At 41.9% G+C, this 18,977-nt stretch overlaps 1 protein-coding gene across 1 annotated transcript in view; it reads left to right on the top strand.

Annotated features, from left to right (window-relative positions):
• The first annotated feature begins 513 nt into the window (after positions 1 to 513).
• Positions 514 to 18,977, top strand: part of PDE11A (phosphodiesterase 11A) — a 367,330-nt gene continuing 348,866 nt past the window's right edge. Inside the window, exon 1 of the mRNA XM_043577142.1 lies at positions 514 to 1,782. Coding sequence (XP_043433077.1) covers positions 871 to 1,782 — 912 coding nt within the window. The 5' untranslated portion in view covers positions 514 to 870. The remainder of the gene's footprint in view (positions 1,783 to 18,977) is intronic.

Raw genomic sequence — 18,977 nt, 5'->3', positions numbered from 1 at the left:
TCCAGTTCCGTTAATATTTACTGAACGCCCACAAGGAGCTGGGCAGTATTAGTGGGCAGTCCCAGGAATCCTAGGAACCAACAGTGCACAGTCGCATCCCAGAAAAATAATCTTCCCTGTCTCTGAGCATCCTCATTTCCTTGGAGTCAGCTTCTGGGTCTGATCCCTGCAAAACACCAACACTTTCCCTGTACTTGGGCTCCCACTGGGCTCCCCTGGGGCCTCCTGGAAACGCCGGGAGGATTAAGGGGTGGGGAATTGGGAGGGCTAGGGAGGTAAGGAAGGGAGGAGGGGGAAGGAACAAGGTGCATTTCCCCCGTTTAATCGTGTTCCAATCAGGAGTCGGCCCTGTTCCCGGACTCCGATTCCGGCGGTCCAGAGAATCTTCCAGGAACCGCCTGGCATCCTGGGCGGTGGAGTTTGGCTGGTCCGGGCGCCGGAGCCTCCCTCCTCCCACCTCTTCCCTCCCTCCGGGCTCCGTGCCTCACTCAGGGGCGTGTCCTGCCCTACCTCCCTTTCACAGTGGTCCACTCATCCGGTTACAGCGGCAGCAGCAGCAGCCTGAGCACGAACAGCGAACAGCGATAGCTCCGGGTTTCCAGACGGGAACTGTGGCCACGGCAACAGCTCAGTGGGGGGCACCTGTGCGTGCGAAGCAGGAGTAGCAGGGCGAGGGGGTGGGGTTCTTGCCAGCCACTCTCTGAACCCGAAGGAAGGGGCACCTCCCAGCTGAGATTCCAGTGCTCAGCAGAATCTCTCACCGAACTGGGAATACTGGTGGGGACAGACATGTGCTGGACCAGCTAGAGGGCTGGGGTAGGTAAACATTAGGTCCAAGCGTAGAGTGGCAGTGAAGCTGTGTCTGGGACCATGACGGCCTCACACCTGGACTTTGGGGAAGTGGAAACTTTCCTGGACAGACACCCAGAGTTATTTGAAGATTACCTGATGCGGAAGGGGAAGCAGGAGATGGTGGAGAAGTGGCTGCAGAGACACAGTGAGAGTCAGGGGGCTGTAGGCCCGAGGCCCGCAGTGGCCAGCACCAACAGCTTGGCTCACAGCGGTGGCAGACGCAGCGGCAGTGTTGGTGGTGGCCCTGGACCAAATAGCTCTGCCAACAGCCAGCCCACTCTGGGCGGTGGGGACTGTGGTGGGGTTCCCCTGAGTCCCAGCTGGGCCAGTGGCAGTGGGGGCGACGGGAGCCTGCAACGGAGAGCTTCTCAGAAAGAGCTAAGGAAGAGTTTTGCTCGCTCCAAGGCCATCCACGTGAACAGGACCTACGATGAACAGGTGACCTCCCGGGCCCAGGAGCCCCTGAGCAGTGTGCGGCGGAGGGCACTTCTCCGGAAGGCCAGCTCCCTGCCCCCCACCACAGCCCACATTCTCAGTGCCCTGCTGGAATCCAGGGTGAATCTGCCTCAGTACCCCCCTACGGCCATGGACTACAAGTGCCACCTCAAAAAGCATAATGAGCGTCAGTTCTTCCTGGAACTGGTCAAGGATATCTCCAATGACCTTGACCTTACCAGCCTGAGCTACAAGATCCTCATCTTTGTCTGCCTCATGGTGGATGCTGACCGCTGCTCTCTCTTCCTGGTGGAAGGGGCAGCTGCTGGCAAGAAGAGCTTGGTCTCCAAATTCTTTGATGTGCATGCAGGAACCCCACTGCTGCCCTGCAGCAGCACAGAGAACTCAAACGAAGTGCAGGTCCCCTGGGGCAAAGGCATTATTGGCTATGTCGGGGAGCATGGAGAAACGGTCAACATTCCTGATGCCTACCAGGTAGGACTTTGCATTGTCCCCCTACCAGAGCCCCACTGGCTTGGAAGCTAAACCTTCTGTTACCCCTTGGCATCCAGGAACACATTAATTTAGACTCTTTGCAGCACTAATCTTGCTACTTTTAAATTCCTTCTGAGTTTAGACCAGTTAGAATGTTACTACACCATCGTTGATATAGTGGTCTTTTCCTAACCCACAGGGCTTGTAAACATTTCATGTATCACAAGGACTACATTTTGCAGTCAGTAATATCACATGTTTCTCTGTCAAGATTCCTTGTCCTTAAGAATATCAGTGTATGGTTTTAGAACGGATTTGTGAGGTGCTAGGAAAAAGTGTCTACTCCAGAATAGTAGTGTTAGTCTGAAGAAAATGGTATGTTGGTGTCTCTGATGTCTTTTGGGACTGTAATAAATTTCATTCTCTTTCAGGCTTGGACAGGGAACAGAGTACTGAACTACTTTCACATCCCTTTACCTAGCTTAAAGTTGCATGCATTTCAAGGTAGGGAGGAAGAGGAAAAGAGGAAGAAAATCAGGGGAAGAATGGGCCTCTGGCTTATTTGTGGCTTTTTAATTGTTTCTGTTACTGAGTTTAGAGAGGCTGGACAAAATAGAGGGATTATTTATCTTTGGGTTTGAATACAGCATTATCTGCAGCCAGCTTTTGACAGGACTGAACAAGTAGGCTTTTAGTTTGTGAAATGAACAAAAATTGATAATTTTTTAGCAATTCCAAAGGCAGTCAGCAGGGTACACATGCTAGTTTCAAGTGGAAAAGGAAACCCAACATGCTGTTTGCTGGTATTTCTAAGCGTTTCATTTTCATAGTGATTTGAACGTGATACTAGGTACCAGATCTGAAAGCTAGTCAGTTCTGATTCTTCAGTATCTATTCACTGAACGTGATAAACTGGATGTACTTTCTATGAGACTTTTCAGGGTTCATAAGAATCGAAAGTTCTTAGCCTTGGTTATGAAAATTTTGTGGTCATTTGATGAGCACGTCTTCCAGCATCTAATAGAGCCACCTGTTTCTCGAGAGTTTGGTTGCTGTTGATCAGAATAGCAAAAGTGGTGGGAGGGGCACTGAGGGTAAAACTTTCTTTATTTTATCTGAAAGTTGACCATTTTACATAGAAAATTGACTAGCTTGTACTAAAACTGAGTTTCACATTTTTTGTGATGTCTGTCAGTATAACTTTCATAGTAAGGGATGCCAGTCAAAATAACCATTTTCATTCACCTTTTGTTATTGATTAGGTGTGTTATTCATTATCTCCTTCTTGAAGAGATAGTTTTAGGTCAAGCAACCAGTGAATGAACTTTCGCAAGTATCTGTTTCTCTATAATTTTGGGAAGCCATAGAAAGAAGTGAAAACATTTAACAATCTTTATGGTGAAGATTCTGTAAGAAGTTGAACAATCACAGTCTTTTGTTTCCCATTACTTCCACATTCTTCTTGTGAGCTTGGGCTAAAAAAAAAAGAAAAAAGAAAAAAATCCCTTCCTAGTTGGATGACACTTGTTAGAGCTTGGAATTGCAGTCTATTCTCTTCATTGCCTTTACTTTTCTTATTCTTCCCCAGTTGATATTTTCCCATTTCTGTAGCTTTTATTTCTTGCTCTCCTTCAACTCCTAACTTGTATTTAAGACTGTTCACATAACTGCCTTTTCTTCAGGAGCAGAATTCCAGCTTCCTCAGCAGTTTACTTGTCTTACTGCTGCCTAGAATTGTGGCTAGAGGTGTTGTCAGAGTTACAGAAAATCAGATTTTCAACAGCTGATATTTCTTCTGGGCCCTACTTGTACTCTGAAGGCAGAGTGTAAAGCAAAGTTGCCTTTGATATTTGGAAGCTGACAGTGGGAAAGTCCCCAGGGTGGTAGCGATAGCTGTAAAGAGGACCAGGTTGTTGGGAGGACTGGCAAAGGGAACATAAGGGAAGGTATTATATAGGCTGAGTTGGAGATCTGGGTTATGCCTGGTCTTCATTTCATCCTGGACAGAGAGTTTCTCTTTTATTTCACCATTGGCTTCTACTGTATATTTCTGTATTTTTAACCTGGTGTATTTTTTCATTTTTTTAATGCCACTTTTCTTCAGAAAAACTACTTTTTTTTTTTTTTTTTTTTTTTTTTTTGCTTTATTATGATACACTACAGTCACCATTAGTGTGACCTTGGGAGAATTTCTTTTTTTTTTTTTTAATGTTTATTTATTTATTTTGAGGGAGAGGGAGAGAGAGAGAGGGAGGGAGAATCCTAAGCAGGCTCTACAACTGTCAGCATGGAGCTGGATGCTGGGCTTGATCTCACAACTGGGAGATGATGACCTGAGCCAAAATCAAGAGTCAGACACTCAACCAACTGAGCCACCCAGGTGCCCCTTTGGGAGAACTTCTTAATCTCTGAGTCTCAGTTTTCTTACCTGCAAAATGGGAATAAGAACATGTATGTGACAAAGATAAGATAATTATTTGGAAAATAAAATGAATATTGCATTACAGCCCCTAAAACAGTACCTGCCACATTGCAATTACTCAGGAAATGGTATCAATTTATGATGATAATGATGACACAAGTCTACTAGAATTCTTTTTCTTTATCTCATTTTCAGTTGTTTTTCTCCTTATCTGGGACTGAGATGTGGACTCAGCACATTTTGACCAACCTACTCTTTCCCTGAGCCATGTTCTATTCTTAAATTAAGTATTTTAGAACTGTCTTTACATTTGAGGAATATAGAAATATCTACCCTTCTACATTTCTCTAAATGTGATTGATAACACATGATTGACCCTATCCTATCCTATCAAGAGTATTATACTTTGTGCCTTTAAGGAACTCACACTATATAGATTTTTTATGGAGTTGTATTAATGTTGCCTCCTTCCTACATTTTAGCATTTTTCCCCATCCTTTCCATTTCTGACTCTTACAGATTTTTCTATGAATGGAAACTGACAACCTTTCAAATGCATGTTCTTTTATCATGATGTTGTTGTAATTCTGATAATACATGAACATTCTGAAGTTTCTTTGTAAAAATATAACCATTCCCTCTGATATTTTATTACCTAGTATGTTTTTAAGGTGTTTCTTGCTCAGATTCAACTAGTGTTCTTTTTATTTTTCAGGAGGTAAAAATTTTTCATCATACAGAGTTTAAAAATTTAATCATTTGAAAATTAGACTGATGATCCTCTTGGGTTCACAATATGGGTGAGAGAAAGGCATTAAAGATGCTAATGAAGTCGTGATAATAAGCATAGAATTCTGGAGTCAAGAATAGACTAATGAAAACTAACGTTGAATAAAAGTTTTGACAGCAAAAATACCCTCCTTAGTTTATTTCATTATTTTTCATTACTTCTTCAATTAGTCCTAAAAAAAAGACTTGGGGCACTGGGATGGCTCAGTTGGTTGAGCGTCTGACTCTGGATTTTGGCTCAGGTCGTGATCTCATGGTTTGTGAGATCGAGCCCTGCGTTGGGCTCCATGCTAACAGTGCAGAGCCTGCTTGGGATTCTCTCTTTCCCTGTCTCCCTCTGTCCTTCCCCCACTCTCTGTGTGTGTCTCAATAAATAAATAAATAAATAAACATTTAGAAAAACAGACTTGAAATTAGAAGAAAAAATTGCAAGTGGAAAAAATTCATTTTAAGTATCCAGTATGGATCATAGTGACTACAATTTACCTTTTTTCCCTGACAGTTATAAGTTATTAAACAGCCCACTTTAATATAGTAATGAAAAACTTGCCCTCAAGAGGTTGAAAATAAGAGCACTCAAGTAACAGGTGTTCTCTTTGAGATTATTCTAAGCATTCAGAATATAGCACTTTAAACATTAATAAAAAGTGTGAGATGATATTTTTGTTGGTGTTGATAATGATGATACAGCTGTTTGATGGGCTTTGGATCTGAAAAGCAGCCAGGATGTTTTGTTAGGTGAACTGGGAGGAGGAAAGGGGATGACGCAGCAGGGTTACAGGTGTGCCAGGCTTTCAGAAAACCTGATCTGTTTACACAACAGATTTACTTATTTGTTAGTTCAAGCAAACATACACTGAGCTCCATTATACCTAAAGCCTGGGTAGGGGGACTGCGAGCATACAGAGGTGAGAGAACATGTTTTTTGCCCTCCCAATGCTTATAGTTGAGAGGCATATACTATACACAAATAAATACCAAGCACTATACTTAATAAATGTTACAAACTAAATGACTAGTCTCAGTAGACAATGGATTCACATTATGATTGGGCTCATGATAGAAGACTTCATGGAGGAGATGCCATTCAAGCTGAAAAAGGGGTTAGAGATGGTTGTGGGTTTGACAGGAGTGATCCAGGTGTAGCAAAAATGACATCAGAGACACAGTAATGAGCGAGCACAAAATGTGTACAGGGGACAGTGAGTGCTTTAATTTGGACAAAGTATTGCCCATGCTGTAGATTGAATACGCAAAAGTAGCATGAGGGCAAAAGAAGAAAGAACCTTGAATGCCTGACTAAAGAATTTGAATTTCATTAACAGTTGGTTAGTCAGTGACTAACAGTTACAGGGAGCCCTTAAAGACATTTTAGTAGGATCAGAGTGGTGTTTTTGGTACCTTGGTGTCAGTGGCTGAATGGATTGAACAGGGGGAGGCTCAAAGCTGTGGGGTGCCTGGGTGGCTCAATCGGTTAAGCGTCTGACTCTTGATTTCGGCTTAGGTCATGATCTTGCAGTTTGTGGGATCAAGCCCCACTGTGGTATTAGTGCAGAGCCTGCTTGGCATTTTCTCTCACCCTCTCTTTCTGCCCCTCCCCTGCTCTTGCTCTCTCTAGGAAAAAAATAATAATAATTAGGAGTCTATTATGATGGTCTAGTAGAGCCATGATGAACAGCTGAACTAAAGCAGGAACCGTGGGAATGGGCAGCAGAGGACAGATGGAAGATGTTCTGCAAGTGTGGATTTGGGCTAGAAGGGAGGGAGTTGATAATAACCTGGGTGATGTGGAGAAGCTTAACTCTGTTATCAGTAACAAGAAAAAAAGCTTGGTGAGTAAAGATTCTAAGTAGAGCCAGCTACATAATTTGTGGAGTGTGGTGCAAAGTGGTAGGTAAAGCAGGAGCCTGGTTGGAGGTGGAGAAGTTAATCTTCTCTTCTAAAGGACCTGCTGCTTTATCCCACAGCAGCCATGCAACCCCCTAGTGATTTCAAGCTCCATGTTGAAAAACCCTGTACCTGGATTGGGGGTAGGTAAGAGCTCTTCATTGAGTTGCCTGCCACTTGGTCATAATGCTGCCAGCTTTGGGTGGGGATGACCACAGCCTTGCTCCTCCCAATGTGGCATGGGGCGTGCACCTGACCCTCCCCATGCTCCCACCCAGACCCCAACCAGGAGCAGAGGGCAGTTGTAGGGCATGGCAGATGTAGGGTGTGGGCTCCTCACTCAACTAATGTGACCTGGTTGTAACCCCTGGTCTCAAGGGAGGGGTGAGTAGGTGGTAGGCGGTAGGCCAGATGAGGCCCGGGACATACAGAGCATGGATATATGACCAAGCACCAGTCCTGGGAAGGCAGTGGGAGGGAAGACTGAGTGTGAGCCAAGACTCCAAGGTCTGAGCTCATATGCCACTGTTCCATTGGACTTCAGTTAGCACAAATTCAAAGGTAGAGATTAAGAGTTTCGTACAGCACAGCATTAAACCTGAAGCCGGGGGCCCGTATGCAACTGCACCAGTCACATGTCCATGAAACTGGTCCTGAGTCGGAGTCATTTTGAGTATTAGGTGGAGAAGTTGAATTTTATTCCAGCTAGTGTCTACTGCTTCCTTTCAGCTCCATCCTAATTAAATTATGTGCCGTTTTCATTGCCTGGATTGTGCTTTTCTATTTCCGTGCTTTTCATCCTTTCTGCCAGGACTACTCTTTCTCCATATTTTGTCATTCAACTCTTGCTGTGCTTTCTCATAACATAAGAAGGGAGAGCTGATTGCTTATCCTTGAAGAGAAGAGACGGAAAACAAATAAAAATTATACATATGGGGCGCCTGGGTGGCGCAGTCAGTTAAACGTCCGACTTCAGCCAGGTCACGATCTCGCGGTCCGTGAGTTCCAGCCCCGCGTCAGGCTCTGGGCTGATGGCTCGGAGCCTGGAGCCTGTTTCCGATTCTGTGTCTCCCTCTCTCTCTGCCCCTCCCCCGTTCATGCTCTGTCTCTCTCTGTCCCAAAAATAAAAAATAAAAAACGTTGAAAAAAAAAATTAAAAAAAAAATTATACACAAAGTTCTATTTAAGAATGCATTCTACTATATGGGTATATTTGTTATATATATATATATATATATATATATATATATATACACACATATATATGTTAAATAAGAATATAAATAATGATTTTTTAAAATTCACTTTCATTGAATTTCATTTTAGAATAATCTCCACTGAAATAACTACATTTAAATGTGTTTGGCTTCAGAAGGGATTAATTTCATGTGTCTGGAAAACTCAGTGAGGAATATGCTTCCTTCCCTGATGAGCCAGTGCTGACAGACATGGGTCTATGGTCCTGTGATTAAATTGCTGAGATTTGCTTAAAAGGCAGATGTTGATCCCACCCCACGACTAGTCTTAAAAGGAGTTTTATGAATTCTTATTTCAGCCTTGCACAGTGTTTTAAAAATTCCCCTAAGCCCACAAACATGTTCACTAGCCCAGAACCAGAATTCATTTTGCTCTTGAAGCAGGAAACATTTGCTGTTTCAGCCCCTTTTCCTGACAGACACATGATCATGATAAACAGAGTGACAAATTGCATTTGCTGCTCTTACATGAGGATAGATTACAGAGAAGTACAGTTCCTACAGAATCATGGGGAGGTAATTTAAGGTTAACTTAATTTTTTCCCAGCCCATAAGCTAAATGTTTACTAATCTGACCAATTTATTTTGGTTCCTGAGGTTTGGGTCACCTGTTTATTTACAAGGCTGGCTTAATTTGGAAGTTAGTGTTCCATGTTTAATATAGTGTTGAAAAGTCATATGAAGCTTTCCTCTGAAATAGCTTTGAGTTGTTTTACAGGAAAGTCAATAAGATCCTTGACGTCCACTACTTGCTACTTTAGTTACTTATTTTAAGGGTGGTGTTTTGCAGTATAACCACATTCTTTTGGAAAGTGGAATTTGAATCATAAAAGAAGCTGTTTAGTCATAAGAGAGTGGGTTGGGCTTCTAATATTTTAGGAGAAACTTTGGTTCCTGGGAATTTATAGGCATTCAGGCTAAATTTATTTTTATTTATTTTGGGGATTAAAATAGTAAAGAAGGTTTCCTGGTATTTAAAAAGGTGTATTTTCTATAATTCCAATGGTTTCTTATTAATTTGTTGGTTTCAACGACTGAACAGTGTGGTTTATACGTTAATGATAAATTATATTTCCTATCATAAAATATAGCTTTAGGCTGTTGCAAATTTAGTACAAGAAATCTTTGTTATCTAAATGAAAAAAATGAGGAACTTTGAGCTTTTTAAGGGTGTCAGATTTTAAGAATTTAAACATAATGATAGAAGGGAAAGGGATGCTCTTCTGTGGATTAACAATAACTCTATTATTAATGGAGCACTAATTATGAGCCAGGCATTAGGTCATTAGCAAGCATTGTCTCTTTGACACCTCTCAACAATCCCCAGAGGTAGCTATTACCAACACCATTTTACAAAAGGAGAAACTGAGGCTTGAAAGAGTTGAGTAGTTTGCTCAAAGTTACCCAGCTGGCAAATGTGAGAGCTAGGGTTCAAATGGAGATCTTTGGAGAGCCTTATGCCCACCCACCACCCCTCCATGTGACCTCTACAGACCACTAACTGTTATATGCACACTCACATCTGTCCCTTTGCCTTCTCCTTTTCTCTGTCAGTTGAAGTCCTCTCAGCCCTCTAGGCCCCTCTTCACGAAGCTCTTGCTAATCCCTGCCCCATCCCACCCAAACTGACATGCTTTCTCCCTCCTTTGATCTTCCATAATGCTTTAATGTGCTTCTTTCTATTTTCATACTATTAGAACCATTTGGATACCATGTGACGTCTTGACTGTGAACTCCTCAAGATCAAGATCATAACTTCTTCATTTCACATTTGCTATGGTAGATCACATAGGGATAAATGCAAATCTGTTCAACTGAGTAATTATACCCTTCATGTGGTCAGTTCAACCACCTCTAAGCACAGAGTTCAGCCTGTGCAGGCCATATATATAGCTAAACCAGGAGTACATCCTCTGAGCACATCTTTTACTCTTTAGACCTTGTTTTGTAGATTTTTTAAAAATAAGGCTTGTGAAGCCCAGATAACTGGTTAATTATTTGAATTGCTTGTCTGCATTAATCAAATCTTCATATTAGTTGCTGCACCCCTGTCTCCCCACCCTCTTTGTTTTTGTTTGTTCATTTTAAAAATTTTACTTTATTCCATGTGGAAACTATGGAGAAAGCAGACTGCCACTAACCAAACACTTAAACTAGCAACAGCCCACTGCCAGCTGCTTCTAGGCAAAAGCAGAGGATGGAGCATGACTGTTCCGGCTAACTGAATTTTCTAGTTTTCTCATGATTACCCCATTGATGCAGTGTAACTTCTTGAAGGTAAAACACTCCTTCCAGCAAATGTTAGAATTTTTCTCTGAAGATCTTTTCAGACATGAGAGATTACATTGACCAACCTTGCAATTATTTATTTTTCAGGAACATTGCACTTTCAAGTTTATTGATTACATTTCTTATGTTTCACATACTCTCAAAAGATCTCAAAAAATTCAGTTTCTGAGATGGTTACATTTATGAACTACTCATTCCAAGATGTAGCTATTAGATGTCCATGTGGCATGTCCAAGTGAGAGCCATCTCTTTCCCTTCTGTTCCCTATAGTTATCCCCTGTAAGCGGGGCTGGTTGCTACACCTCTCCCCCATGCCTCCTCCCAGCTGAAGTGATGAGGTCTCTAATGGTAAACAATACAACTACTCTCGTTATGTAGAAATGAACCTACATCTGAAGGGGGTGCAACTACCAGAACCTGAGAGAGAGTTAAAGCTATGGAAGAGGGGCCGCCCAGCCAGAGCTATGGCCTGAGGGAGAGGAACTCAGCCACTGATGAACATGACCTGGATGAGAGGGAGCCAGGAAATGTTACCCTCTTCACACCCTCTTCTCCTGTCAATGTCACTCATTGGTTGAACCCAGGGTTGGTTGAAACCAAGAAGGCAAAGGAAGCCTTCCCTGGCAAAGCAGTTCATTGGAGTCAGCCTCCTGGCACAGAACAGAGTAGCACAGAGCAAGAGCATTTGGAGAGCCAAATGGGGACTATCCAGAGTCACCAGGATATTAGTTTACTCATCAGGAATGTAAGTGTGTGTAGAGACCAAGTCAAGTAGGAATATCCATCTTTATTTGAACACTGAATTTCACCAGTATATAGAAAATGGTGATTGAAATCTGTTGGAAATGAGTTCAGAATGCCATATTGGTATTTGACTGTCTTGTTCTGTCCCAGTAATTTTGTTTATTCCCAATATGCTATTTTCCAGAAGAAACTCCATAGGAGACAGCCTGGACCAAACACACCTCTAACAGGAAAGAGAGACACTGGTCTAGTTGATGGGACTTTTCCCCATAAACAATCTGATGAGGCCCATTTATTTGAGAATTGAACTCATCAATTACTAATCATCTTGTGGAAACTGTGAAAGCCATCAGCCTGTAATAGAACATGCTCTAGACTTCGAGATAGGAATCTTGGGTTCTATTCCCAGTTCTACCTTAGTGTTTTCAGCTGTAACATAGGGATAATATGTCCAGACATATTGGCCCCATAGTATTTCAAAAGGATCTAATTATTAAATCAAACATTAGATTCTAATGAGATAACGGGAAAGAATATTCAAAAGGATAAAGTCAGAAATGTAAGACTGTATTCACCTTTTTAAATGCAGAGTCCAGCAGGCTTTAATCACAGGGCCTGGCTCTGGAAATGTCCTTGTGCATGAAAGGAGAACTTTGATTTAAAATATGGTAGTACCTATATTGACTGTATTTTCTTATTTTCCATATTTTTGATGTTCTGGTTTTGGGGGCTCAGATACTGCTTCTCTCAGGGGTAACTAATTCATAGAGGAAAGGACACCCCTGCAAGTGCACCTGTGATGTGCAAACCAACCAACCCAGAATGTACTTTCCCAACAATCTCCTTAATCAAACTCTCACAGGCCAAGCCAAAATTCCTCTGCTTAGGCCAAAGTACTGGACAGGGCTAGGTACTGGACACCTTACCACCCGCCCCACCCTGCCATAGTCCAGAGCTTACCAAAATTATTCAAACTGTCCAATCCTAAACTGACCCAGGGAACCTACCCTGCCTCCTCCATTCCTTCCTGAGGGAACCCCAACAAAGGCTTTGGACCATGTTCTGCCCTCTCCCTTTCTGCCTCCTGCCTGACCCTGGTCTGTCCCCATGTGTCTCTGCATGGTGTGCCGTGCCACCTGTGTTTAGGGATCTGTGAGCATAACCTTCCTCCTTCAAGGCAACCATTTCCATGTCTAAGTATTCTACTGGATTAAAACAAATCACAGGTGTATTTTAGGATAGTACCGTATGTATATAATGCCTTATGCATAGGTAATGATTAACTTAAAATGTAAGGTAATCAAATGCATTAAATTTACTTTAGACTGTCAGGATTTACTTGTCATAATACATATTCTTCATTTGACGAGCATAATTTTTTTTTACAACTGATGAATATGCCTATTTTTCTAGTATAATATGTAATCCCAAAAGTATGAATTGGGTTTCTGTGCTATAAATTCTCCCATAAAGTCTCCAGAGTGACCATTCGTACTTCTATTCTTGAAATCCTAAAGATTTTTTTAAATGACAGTATTTGGGTCTAGTATTTGTAAACTGAAAAAAATTGTCACAGCTGCCATTACAGGGTAAATGAACACTAAATCATGGTGCTTGTAATCAGGCTCTAATAATTTATTAGGCTAGGAGGAATCTATGACACAGTTTTGTTTTAAATGTGTTGACTATTCACCAAATAAAAGATAAGCTTTCCTTATTTTATGTTTTTCTCTTAGGATGTGTTGTTAATTTTATACTATGCATTGTCCTTGCACTCATGCCCCCTATATTTATCAGATTGTTGGAATGTCTAACCTTTACTTTTTTCAATTTAAAGAAATTAGATGTTGCTCCTTTTTCATTTAAATGGCTGTATACAGTTTAGTGAGCTAATAGTTTTTATGGGTATTTGGCAACTTAATGTGCATGATTACATATTTAAAGTTTTAATAACAGCTGTAATGGAATTAAGAACTGTAGGCTTGGGACATTGTGGAAAGATTATTCCAGGGTTGCTAAGGAAACCAGTCTAGGTTTTTCTGCATAAATTCTTCTGGAAAGGTGAAGCTATAATCCCATCTCTAATGGCCACTTTTATGGAGAATCCGCATTTCCCCCTTAGCTGCTGCTGCTTTTTGCTTTTGGAGAACTGCTTAGTGACAGGGTATATGCTTTATGCAACTGTTAAGGCTCGTTCCTTTTTCTGTCTTCAGGTACGTGAGACTGGGGTCGGATTCACCTTATACTTCCTCTCTTTGAGCACTGGCTCTGAAAGCCCAAGACAGTCATGGCATCTCCTTTTTATCCTAGCCCAGAGATCAGTTGTCACAGAAGCTAGGGAGAGGAGTCAGCGGCAGTGAATGTGTCCAGCACTGACCAAACAGGCTGAGGAACCCAGAACCTCTGGCCAGGAGGCTGATAGCTCAGCTGGGATCCAAGGCATCTTTCCCCTCTCTCTCTGCCATCTATTTCTTAAATGAGGAAACAGAGGAACAGCTTCTGATCTGGTCCCTTTATTTTTTCCATGCCTGCTGTGACTCCCATTGAATAGCCAGAAATGAACTGGCGCTCAGGGAGTGCCTACTAATTTAAAATGGAAAGGGCAGGACAACATTTTTCCACCTCTGAATTAACCAAATTGAGATGATCTGCTCTGTTAAATTAAAGAACAAAAAGGTCAGCTGGGAAAAGCGGAGCCACTGTCATCATAAGGGTGTTTTATACTTACGACCTTGGGATTTTTGTTGAAGAAACAACCATTTTATTCTTAGAGATAACCTTGAAGGATCAAGCATTTACGTATGTAGCAATATAGCAATATTATTATTGCTATGTATGTAGCAATATAACAACACTTCTTGTAGCAGCTTTGTGACACCATATAATTTAATGCAAAATTATATGGAAGTCATTTGATGAAAATGATATGGAAACATATGAAGGTATAAAATGAAATAGATGTGCTTTCTCTCCATCAAGTGAAGCTACAGTTTACTTCCACCTCCTCCTTTTATTCTTGACTGTTGCTCTGACCCTCCTCCCTGAATGCTAACTTAGCACCTACTACAGTATCTGGCATATTCACCAAGTAGGTACTTGGTGAATCATGTTTGAATGAATAGAAGAGCCCTTATTGTAGCCTTTATTTTGTCTCAAGAGTGACACACCCTAATGAGACCATTATGTAGTATGAGTGTTTCAACATCAGCACTGTTGACATTTTGGACACTTTGGAATCCCTGGCGTCTAGACACCAGATGCTTGCTCGGGTGTGACAATTAATAATGTCTTTAGATATAGCCAAATGTCGCCTGGAGGCAAAATCCTCCCCCTCCCTTTTGGAAATCATTGATTTAGGACAGTTTGGAAATAAACATGTACTGCCTCTGACTCTTGATTTTGGCTCAGGTCATGATCTTATGGTTTGTGAGTTTGCTCCCCTCACTGGGCTCTGCACTGACAGCACAGAGGCTGCTTGGGATTCTCTCTCTCTCTCTCTCTCTCTCTCTCTCTCTCTCTCTCTCTCCCCCCCCCACCTCTCAAAATAAAAATTAAAAAAATAGTCATAACCTCAGATTTAGCAATTCCAGATCATTCCAAGGAAATTTTTATGGGTATTTGTGTATATGAATACTCATGGTAGTGTTATTTATAATAGTGTAAGCTTATTAACCCAAGCATCCAACTAAATGTTTGGATAAATAAATTATTTACATCATAAAATGGAATATTTAATTAGAGGAAGTTGCCCACAAAATATTAAGTGGACAAAGCAAAGCATATTTATAAAACAACAGCATCTCAGTTTTCTTGAAATAATAACAACAACAAAAGCATGAGGTTGAATGAGGGTTGAATTCAGAGTGAAACAGACTGAATGTGATTCCCAGTCCGAACCCCTTGAGAGTTACCATATTTTACTTCTGCAATTTTTAGTTTCTGCCGCCCTACAATGGAGATAATGATAACTATCTTAAAAGGTTAATCCTGACAACAATTAAGTGATGTTATATATGCAAAGTGTTTAACATGCTGTTTGTTACATTGTGAGGACTCAGTAAAAAGTTCTTGGCATAACGCACAGGGAAAAAGCTGGCAGATGATTTGCCAGAACATTAATAGAGGTGGGCTTGTTTTTCTCTTCTCTTTTGTGTTTTCTTTTATGTATTTTTCAAAACCTTCCACACATGTATTTATGAAGAGAGTAACTATAGTTGCTTTAATGGATACGCCTCACAAACTCAATGGAAACACAACAGGAACTTATTTCTAACTCTTGGGAAGCTCAGCACAGCTCTTGCTGATTGATGGGTAGCTGTCCTCCAAGAGGTCAGTCTTGCCTGTCTGTGCCTCCACACCTGCAGCACAGGGCTTCCAACATGTGGTCGGCAGATGAGGGGAGAGAGAAATGGACAGATGACTGGGGAGAATTTGTGGGTCAGGTCTGGAAGTGGCACACATTATTTCCTGCTGCGATTTTGTTGTCATTCTAGACTCTAGAACTTGGGTTTGTGGCCATACCTACCTGCAGGGAGGTATAACTCAGCCCCACCCCGGAGTGGATCCCAGCCCAAGAGCCAACTAGTCATGGCATGCGGCTTGAAGTGTAAGACCTTCAAGTGGTGAGCCATCCTCTCCCGCAGGTCCCCCTGGTGTTCACAGGCTGGAGCTCATGTGCATGATTAATTTCCCACAACAAGATTTGAGAGGAAAAGTTAGCTGGGCTTTGGAGAAGGGACCTGGAAGACATGGGAGAGGATCCTTGCTGTTTTAGTTTCCATTGTTGACAATGGGTTGGAGAATAGGACTCTGTAGACAGGAAATTTGCTAAAGAGATTGTTGCCTCTAAGCTTAAAGGTCTGAGGGTTATAAGGGATGGGACTAGACCTGGCTGTATAATTTGTGGACCCATTGAGAAATCAAAATGGGGTTCTTGACAGAGGTCGGGAAGTCATCCCTCCAGGCTAGCCAGCCCCCACCCACAATGAATGGACAACCCCAAAGGACTGCAACCTCTGTGCCAGAACATACATCATACCTGGATCAGGGGTGGGTGAGAGGCCAACACAGAGCTGCTGAATGAACATGTTGTGGTACTGTCAGCCTGCAGCGGACACAGCCAGAGTCTTGCTCCACCCCGAGACAGAGCGGGCTTCTGATTCTCGTCATCCCCATGCCCACGCCTCACTGGGAATGGAGGGCAACAGCAGAATGTGGATACCTTCCCATTGCAAACCCCATCTACCTGACCCTGTTATAACCCTGGGTGGAAAGAGGTAGAGGTCATGGGGCCAGGGCAGGGAGCAGGAGTCTGAGAACCCATCAGGAAGCTGGACTGTATGAGCCCCTGGGGCATGCTCCATCAGACTTCATGAACAAAACAAAAATTCAATGTAAACTTCAAGTGTGTGTGTAGCGGGCCCTTCTTAGCGTGAGTCTCAGTGTGACTGTACTGGATGCATACCCATAAAGCCATTCCAGGGTGATGTCTATACTATGGTTTAATCTGTAAGAATAATGAGGATTGCAAACTCTCCATGGAAATTTATTATTTTTCAACCTGCCTTCATAACACTACCCATATGACTCTTGCTATTTATTCCATCTTTGGTAATTTAAATTTTGGCTCACCTGTCTTTCTCTCCATTAAACTGTGAGCTCTTGGAGGCCAGATGCTATGACTTTATACCACTCCCTGTGTGTGGCACAGTGCCTAGCATGTAGTAGTTAGGTTCTCCATAAATGCTTGTTATGTGAATAAGTGAGGAAAAGGATGGTCATCGAGAATTCGGTCACTAGGGTAAGTTGCCTAGGTACTAGTACTAGGTTGTAAGGTTATATTAAGAACAGGGGTTTAGCTGATAATGCTGAGCTAAGCCAATTTATAGGCCAAGGGTCCTTTCATTTTCTTGTACATAGGTATGGGTTGGGTTTCCAGGCCAGGCAGTCAGGTACAAGGCCATTGTGGTCCAGGCTGTGAATGTTAGAGATGTGAAGGCACAGGGAACCAAGCAATTTGTCTATTGCCAATAGAGAAGAGGACTTAGCAAAGTTGGGAGGGTGAGAGCAAGAGAAAGAAAAGGTATCAACTATAACTAGTATAATAGGCCTGGGGCTTTGGGAGAATAGTGATTAGCAAAGGAGATGTATTCTTCTTTTCATATGGCTATATAAATGGCAGTAATGATGTCTTTTAGGCAAGGTAGATTGATTCACTAGGGAGAGTGTAAAAGGTCACACTGGGAGCTCTCTGATATAGGGATGGTCGTTTAAACCAAATTAATGTATATGGAGAGCCCAGCACCAAGCCTTTGATGAAAGCATATGCACCAATACCACTATCATTTCTATTTCCCCCCAAAGAACCACAAGTATTCATGTTTCTCTAGTCTGTACTTGTTTCCAGGGAGCATCCTCTGAGATTGTCAGATTCTTTTTTAAACTCTAGATATTTTTATTTGGATTATCTATTGTTACCCTAGAAAAGAGTCCTTTGAGAAGTGTGCAGTTCTTCTAAAGTCATCTGTGAGTAGTTGTGCTAAATAGTTAAATGACATTTCTAAAGACAGAGATCACAGTCATAATTGTTACTGCTCTGAAGCTCATTGGAACAATAGTATCAACAAACAAGTTTACCTAGCATATTTCAGAGTCCTCTTAACCATTGGCTTTCCTTTCCTCTCTCCATTTCTTTCTTATGCTTTCCATTTGTTCTTTTCTGGCATTCCACTCCTGTCTTCTTTTTGAATAATTGCTTCCCCTTGCTCCTCCCAACTTCCCTCTCTTTTCCTCCTCCCTTTTCTGTCTCCCCCCAGCCCCCACCCTGACCTTCATCCTGCCTGTCCCCCTTTTCCTTATTCTTTTTCTCTTTTTCCTGTCTTCTGGCCTTCACTGGCATTACTGACCTTAACATAAAATGGATAGAACATGAAAATAAGTACAGTTAAACCTTGGATTGAGAGTAACTTGTTCTGTGACTGTTCTGCAAGACAAGCAAACATTTCTAATAAATTTTAACTTGATAAACGAGTGATGTCTTGCAATACAAGTAGTACGTGATGCTGAATGTCACATGATCACAACTGAGCCAATCCTTCTTCTTCTCTCTCTCTCTCTCTCTCTGTCTCAAACCTACTTGGGATTGTGGGTGATCCTTTCCCAGGCTCAGATGCTCGGTCTCAGGCCACAGGGTTGGCAGAAATCAGTGATTTCTCAGAATGTTGGAAGGTGTCCACAACTGGCACTAGTGTATTTTTGTCACTTCAAAGCACCTATGGACAGTCCTTTGCTTTTCCATACAAGAGTAAGCTTAGGAATGCTTTGCTTCATTTTAGGTCAGGCTGCCTGCAGATATAGACCCTTTCCTCTGCTGCCTTATTGCCAGTTACATTAAATGTAGTATATGACAAGAGTTTATTAATATTGTACTGTAGTCAACATCCATGTGAGTGTATACAATGACCCCCATGCAGAAAAAGATTCCACTGAGTCAAGGGATTGCAGTGATTCATTAGTGATAGTGAAAGTTGTCCTACACAATAACCCTCCTTTCTCTTTTCTCCCTCACACCAGTCGTGAAGGTTTTCAAAGGAAAGTGCAGGTTAATTTGTTTATTTTTCTTTATATTTTATATTTTCTTTATTATTTTGTATTATATTACAGTATTGTAATCATTTTTACATGAATATTTTTGGGTTATGGAACAAATCCTCTGAGTTTCCATTATTTCTTGTGGGGAAGTCTGCTTTGATATACAAGTGCTTTGGATTACAAGCATGTTTCCAGAATGAATTATGCTCACCAAGGTT

This window comes from Prionailurus bengalensis, chromosome C1 (genome assembly GCF_016509475.1).
Source record: "Prionailurus bengalensis isolate Pbe53 chromosome C1, Fcat_Pben_1.1_paternal_pri, whole genome shotgun sequence".
Taxonomy (NCBI): domain Eukaryota; kingdom Metazoa; phylum Chordata; class Mammalia; order Carnivora; family Felidae; genus Prionailurus; species Prionailurus bengalensis.
This window is presented reverse-complemented; position numbering and strand designations above follow the sequence as displayed.